The sequence below is a fragment of the Onychostoma macrolepis genome, chromosome 06 (genome assembly GCF_012432095.1).
Source record: "Onychostoma macrolepis isolate SWU-2019 chromosome 06, ASM1243209v1, whole genome shotgun sequence".
Lineage (NCBI taxonomy): Eukaryota > Metazoa > Chordata > Actinopteri > Cypriniformes > Cyprinidae > Onychostoma > Onychostoma macrolepis.
The window spans coordinates 184809-192308 of record NC_081160.1 but is presented as its reverse complement, the minus strand read 5'-3'; the positions used below and the strand labels follow the sequence as shown (position 1 = coordinate 192308).

Below are 7500 nucleotides of genomic sequence, written 5' to 3'. Positions count from 1 at the left end.
CAACATGATCCTCGGGTCAGTCAGATGCTGATCATTGATTAACACCCTCGTTATGTCTTCTTACTGATCGCTTCCACAGGAAATGAATCTTTAATGGGGTCACATACTCTTTTCCCATTTAGTATTGAGTCATGATTTTATTTTGCACGTTTCCAACTCTCCCTCTGAGTGTATTCTAATCAAACTGAATGACCTCTGTCGTGACCTCTGTCGTGACCTCTTCACATCTGAACGTGTGTGCTGTAGTCTTGACAGGAGCAGCTCAGGCTTTTACACTTTTGTTCAGGAATAATAGTGTTTGTCCTGCTTTCTCCTCACGATCTGAACAGAGTGAGTTTCTGATCACTGACGTGTGAATGAGGACGCTCTTGTTTTCATATCGTCTTCATTAGAGCTGCACGATTAATCATTAAAAGATTATGATCTCGATTCAAACACCCATGTGACCCCATTTTTAAATGACAATGATTCGTTGTGTCTATTAAACCTTTGAAAAAATACCAGAATTCATTCAAATCTGAAAAAATCTTTATACATCAGAAAGCTGAATGAAAAAATCTGAAAATCTGAATAAATAATCTTTGCATTGATGTATGGTTTGTTAGGATCGGACAATATTTGGAAATCTGGAATCTGAGGGTGCAAAAAAATCAAAATATTGAGAAAATCACCTTTAAAGTTGTCCAAATGAAGTTCTTAGCAATGCATATTACTAATCAAAAATTAAGTTTTGATATATTTATGGTAAGAAATTTACAAAATATCATCATGGAACATGATTTTTATTTAGATACCTTTACCTGATAATTGTGACCCATACAATGTATTGTTGGCTATTGCTACAAATATAGCTGTGCTGCTTATGACTGCTTTTGTACTCCAATATTAAAATGTTTAATAATTCAAATTAATTAAACATTTTAAATAGACTGAAGCAATAAAATTTTGTGTCACATTATTTTGTTTAGTTCAGAATCGTGGGAGAATTGTGATCTCTATTTGAGACAAAAAAAAAATTGCGATTCTTAGTTTATCCAGAATCGTGCAGCTCTAGTCTTCATCATGTTCCAGATGTTGAATCGAGTCGTTTTTGCTGTTTAGATTCATTTGTAAGAGTTGAACGGTGAACTCTGATCTGAAATTATCTTGATTCCTTGTGACAGTTCACTGCATACTGAGTGTTGTTCCTAAGGATCTGTGTGTGTGTGTGTGTGTGTGTGTGTGTGTGTGTGTGTGTGTGTGTTCTGAGGCTGACTCTGACCGCACCTGTCTGTCTCTCAGGTGGCCACGCAGGAAGAGTTCTTCAACCTGTCTCACTGCCAGCTGGTGACGCTGATCAGCCGCGACGAGCTGAACGTGCGCTGCGAGTCCGAGGTGTTCCACGCGTGTGTGGAGTGGGTCCAGTACGACCGGGAGAACCGGCGTCCGTATGTGCAGGCGCTGCTGCAGGCCGTCCGCTGCCACTCGCTCACACCGCTCTTCCTGCAGCGCCAGCTGGAGCGCTTCGACTGGGACGCACAGAGCAAAGACTACCTGTCGCAGATCTTCCAGGACCTCACGCTGCACAAGCCCACTAAAGTCATCCCCTGCCGGACGCCCAAGGTGCCGCAGCTCATCTACACGGCCGGAGGCTACTTCCGGCAGTCTCTCAGCTATCTGGAGGCGTTTAACCCCTGCTCCGGCGCCTGGCTGCGGCTGGCTGACCTGCAGGTGCCCCGCAGCGGACTGGCGGCCTGCGTCATCAGCGGTCTGCTGTATGCGGTCGGCGGCAGGAACAACGCTCCGGACGGAAACATGGACTCCAGCATGCTGGACTGTTACAACCCCATGAACAACTGCTGGCTGCCCTGCGCTCCCATGAGCGTGCCGCGCAACCGCATCGGCCTGGGCGTCATCGACGGCATGATCTACGCCGTGGGCGGCTCGCACGGCTGCGTCCATCACAACAGCGTGGAGAGGTGAGACAGTGTTTATCTTCACTCATCATGCGGTGTTCCCCATTGATTATCTAGACCAGGGGTCGGCAGCCCATGGCACGCAGAGGGTTAATCACTGGCACGCGAGCAACAGGGAAAACTGCATACTCTAGGGCTGCACGATTAATCGGATGTGATTGTCAGTAAAGCCAGTTCTGTAATCAGTAGTAAATCTCCATCATGTGCTTTCAGCGACATGAGACATAGTTCACTGACAAGCTACGCAAACGATATCATCAATATTATACATCGATTTTATGACATTGCGTGCTGCGTTAATGAAAGTTGTTTGAAAGCACGTAAAAATACCACATTTAATAACATGTTTTTACTCCAAACTCACTTCATAACATCAGTCGAGTGTTTGAGATCAATCCTTCTGAGATGATGTGGCTTCTTACACAGAATAAGGCACGCAACATATTTCAGAGTATACTAAGCAGTGATCAAGGCTGTCGATTAGCATTCCGTTATTATATACTTTATTATAATGAAAATTATAATAAGAACTCAGATAAATCTTGTCGTAGTGGTGTTTATTAGTCATGTTGAATCAATGAAGGCAGTTAAATCTTTCCTGGGTTTCTTCTGCGGGGCGTATTTGGAGTTTGCGCATGACTATCACAGCTTTTGCCTTAAGATGACTGACAGCTATATCCAGTAATGCAAACTGCTTGACTTTTTTTTTTTTTCTCAAATATGGCTATTTTGAGAGCGAGAAAGAGAGAGATTAAAGTTGCGTGTGTGTTTTTACCCCCTCTTTGCTGAGAAATATAATGTAGCGATTCAGCATTGATTAATAAAAGTGAAGGGGAAGCATTGCAATAAGTTTCTGAGCTCCTGAATGTTTCTGTGTGCGCGTAGAAAAACTCCATATATCTGTGAAAAAATGCCACTTCATGCCCAAAAGGTTTCCGACCCCTGATCTAGACTGTAGTGAACGCTGATTTTGTCCTGTTACTGTTTCATAATGAGCTGAAAATATGCACCTCTCATAATAACAAAAAGGATCTCTAACGATGTGTTTTGCGCCATTTCTTTGGCAAAGCATCTGCCCAGTCAAAATAAAATTGATATTGTAATATGGCTTTATGTGCTTGAAAAAGACTGTGATTTAATTAAGTATGTAATCTGATGCACCGAGGGAACGCAGCTCTGTGTTTATTTACACGCATGCAGCTCGCGATCCGGTTTAATGCGCATTTGGGAAAGATTTTAAAAGCATGAACGCTTAGTCAGGCTTCACTGTACTGTGCTGATGACTAAATAAGCATCGTGTGCACTGTATGCAGACCCCAGCGTACTCGAAAAACCACAGAACACGCATCGTTTTCATCTTTTCACGCCAGACACAGGAAAACACCTAAAAGCCTTTTGCAACCGTATAACAATGATCTGTTATGACACTTCCTCTGTGATATTTATGGAGATTAGTGATGAATATCAGATGACAAACATTATTCTGTGAGTAGAAGGAAGTGGAAACGGCTATTAATAGATAGATAAACGCTGAACTTTGGAGTGAGTCACTGGAGTTATGAAGAATCAGGTGAGTTTCAGGTAAATCAGTGACGGCTGTTGTTCTTGCTCAAGATGTCACCAGTAAACAACCACAGCTGAACACGAGCTGCACTGAGCCTTCACTGAGTCTCTCCGTCTCCTGATGCTTGTGTTCAGGTATGACCCGGAGCGGGACTGCTGGCAGCTGGTGGCGCCGATGCTGTCGCGGCGGATCGGAGTCGGTGTGGCCGTGATCAACCGGCTGCTGTACGCGGTGGGCGGCTTCGACGGCACGCACCGGCTGAGCTCCGCCGAATGCTACAACCCCGAGAGAGACGAGTGGAGGACCATCGCTTCCATGAACACGGTCCGCAGCGGCGCAGGTCAGACCGCAGAGAAACAGTTCATGTACAGATCTCAGTCATCCTTTCCTCATGTCTGAATAAATGAGGAGCAGAAGAAACAGAACAAACGGAGACTAAATCCAGAAGAACTGCGTCTCTGCTTCAAGAAACGTCCTGCGAAGCTACAGAGCTGTTAATAGTTTGAGGCACTTGTGTAAAAATGCTGTAAAATGAGGATGCTGTCAAAAATAGACTCTCTTTATCAATTAACTTCTATGAACTAAACTAAATCAACATTTGTTGTGAGCATGCTTTGTTTAAAGCAGCTTTTGTCAGTTTCTCAGGAGCTTCGCAGGAGGTTTCTTGAAGCGTCTTGAGACGCAGTTCTTCTGGATTTAGTCTCAGTTTGTTCTGGTTCTTCATGTCACTGCAGACAGACTGATGATGATCAGATCAGGTCTCTCTGGATTATTACAGTGAATGGCTAAATGAATGTTTGTAAATGTAATCTGATATTTCCTCCTGACACACTCCAGCAGAAGATAGAAATAACTGACTTACAACCACTTTTAGCTGCTGAAGATACTAGTGTAGTAATGATTCTGGCCACTGTATGTGTGACCTGCTCCTCAAAGTCCTCCAGGTGTTTCTCGCTGGACACTAAAGAACAGAACTGTTTTTTCTGACACTGGGTTAAACATTAGTGATCAGACACAGATCATCGATCAGACCGCTTTGTGTTATGATTGTTCAAACTGCAGGAAGGCGTCTGTTGTGTGATGTGTTGATGTGTGCCGTGAATCCGGGCTGATGTGGGTGTGTTCTGCGTTCAGGTGTGTGCGCTCTGGGGAACTACATCTACGTGATGGGCGGATACGACGGCACCAATCAGCTGAACAGCGTGGAGCGATACGACGTGGAAACGGACGGCTGGAGCTTCATCGCTTCCATGAGCCACAGACGCAGCGCGCTGGGAGTGACGGCGCACCACGGACGCATTTACGTGCTCGGTACCAGCTCGGACCCTGTTTCTGGATTAATTGCATTCACAGTTATAATACATGATAATCAGGGGTGCACGTAAGCGGCACGCAGGTGCGCATGCGCGACCAAAATAAAACATGTGCAGGGTGAATAAGATCATGCTGTTAATGTTAATGTTACCATTTTAGATCAACAAACTGTAATATCATATAAGATTTCTCTTTGAACTGAAAGCATAAATCTAGGCTACCCGGTGACGTGTGCAGAACGGTGACATTTCATTCACTGACGCTCGTATACTTACTTGCTGGCAACCCGCCAAAATAAAAGCTTGCTGATGTTAAGTTTGAAAATTATGAAAATTCATATTTAATAAAATATCTACACTGCCGCTCAAAAGTTTGGGATCAGTAAGATTTTTAATGTTTTTTTAAGGAATTTTCTTCTGCTCATCAAGGCTGTATCTATTTGATCAAAAATACAGAAAGTTATTTTGTGAAATATTATTGCAATTTACAATAACAGTTTTCTATTTTAATATACTTTAAAATATAATATATTTCTGTGACGCAGCACTGAGTCTTCAGCATCATTACTCCAGTCTTCAGCGTCACATGATCTTCAGAAATCATTCAATATGCTGATTTATAATCGATGTTGGAGACCGTTGTGCTGCTTCATGTATTTTTGGGGACCTGTGAGATTTTTTTTTTTTTTTTAGGATTCTCTGATTAATAAAAAGTAAAAAAAAAAAACATTTTATTTAAAAAAAGAAATTTTGTTACAATATACAATACTATTCGAAAGTTTGCAGTCAGTACATTTTTTTCTTTCTTTCTTTTTTTAAAGAAATGGTTACTTTTATTCAGGAGGAATGTGTTAAATGAATAAAAAGTCATGAAGACTTATATTGTTAGAAAAGATTTCTATTTTGAACAAATGCTGCTCTTTTTAACTTTGTATTCATCAAAGAAACAAGTATCACATTCCAAAAAACAATCTGAAGCAGTTTCAACACTCGTAATAAATCAGCATATTAGAATGATTTCTGAAGATCATGTGACGCTGAAGACTGCAGTAATGATGCTGGAAATACAGCTGCATCACAGAAATACATTACAGTTTTAAGTATATTAAAATAGGAAACCAATATTAGAAATTGCAATAAGATTGCACAATATTACTGTTTTTCTGTATTTTTGATCGAATAAATACAGCCTCGATGAGCAGAAGAGACTCTTAAAAAGCATTAAAAATCTTACTGATCTCAAACGTTTGAGCAGCAGTGTAGATATTAGCATTTTATTTTTGTTTACTACAAAATAATTGCATTTTTATTTAATACTCCCTTTTTATTTTAAAATATAATAGTTTATCATACTTTATTCACAATTATATTATTATTTTATAAAAACAAAATAAAGTGCAATAATAATATCATCACTATTATTAATAATTGTTTATAGGTATATTTAATGGGTCTCCAGGGTTTACGAGAACCAGAACTCATGCGCACCCCTGATTATAACACTTATCTGTTCATTTCTGCAGCTTTTAGAAAGTGTAATGCATTAAAACGCATGACAAACCTTTAAATGTTATAATGCATTTTAACTTAGTTTACAGTTATTTATGGAAAGATATAATGCATTACAACATGCATTATAAAAACATTCATATTGTAATATACATAAAAGCTGAAGTCGAGTTTTACCGAGATGTTGTTTAAGAGCAGTTTGACTGATCCAGTGATGATTATTGAGTATTGTTTGTTGTCTGTCTGTAGGTGGGTATGATGGGAACACGTTCCTGGACAGTGTGGAGTGTTATGACCCGGAAACAGACTCGTGGAGCGAGGTCACCAACATGACGTCCGGCCGCAGCGGCGTCGGAGTGGCTGTGACCATGGAGCCGTGCCAAAAGGGCCTGAGCCCGTGTCAGAAACGCTAGAAACACACCTCCGTCTGTCCGTCTGTGCTCATTAAAGCTCTCTCTCTCTCTCTCTCTCTCTCAGCCGGTGTCGTTAGCGCACAATACATCTGTTGTTCTGATGAACCTCAGTCTCAGTGCTCAGGAGAACAGGAGAGCTCCTGCCTCTTCTGTCTGTGTTTTTCTCTCCTGGAGTCGAGTGAAGGTTAATAATCGAGCAGCAGAGCTTCTATCATACGGGATGATGTGTGGACGTCTACCTCCCTCCTGACCCAATGAAGTGCCATGACCCGCCGCGTCAGTATGTGCTGGACTCGACCCTGGCCAAACCCTGAACCGACACCGCTCCGCTCCGCTCCAGTTCATCAGTGTAGATTAAGCTGTTCGGATGGTTTTGTATTTGTCTTTTTCATGTCAGACGTCGATGGCCTGATTTGTGTGAAACGAACTCGAGATCGCCTCAGAGCTTCTGGAGATGTACAAACATACAAGATCACTTTTACTAACGAGATGAGCTGTGAAGCGTTTCCAGATTTATCTAGCTGTATTCCAGCCTACACAGGTGTTTTATGCCAACATTGTTTTTGCTCAAACGAAAGATGATTTTCACAGGCTGATGAAATGATGTATTTGTAAAACCAATTTAAGCTGCTTTTCCAGGGATTTTGTACATTGGTATTGCATGAAGTCTGTTTTTTTTATTTATTTGAGATACTGTCCCTTTGCTATTAGTGATATTGGCCCCTGTTCGTTCTTCATGGACCGAA

The 7500-nt window shown here is 41.6% G+C and overlaps 1 protein-coding gene across 4 annotated transcripts in view; it reads left to right on the top strand.

Moving 5' to 3' along the window:
* Positions 1–7500, top strand: part of keap1b (kelch-like ECH-associated protein 1b) — a 12566-nt gene that overhangs the window by 4903 nt on the left and 163 nt on the right. For all 4 annotated transcript variants that reach the window (XM_058779588.1, XM_058779589.1, XM_058779592.1 and 1 more), the window contains exons 4-7: positions 1282–1958; positions 3654–3859; positions 4654–4830; positions 6591–7500. The exon at positions 6591–7500 is cut by the window's right edge and continues 163 nt beyond it. In XM_058779588.1, the coding sequence (XP_058635571.1) occupies positions 1282–1958; positions 3654–3859; positions 4654–4830; positions 6591–6754 (1224 nt within the window). In that variant the 3' untranslated portion in view covers positions 6755–7500. The remainder of the gene's footprint in view (positions 1–1281; positions 1959–3653; positions 3860–4653; positions 4831–6590) is intronic.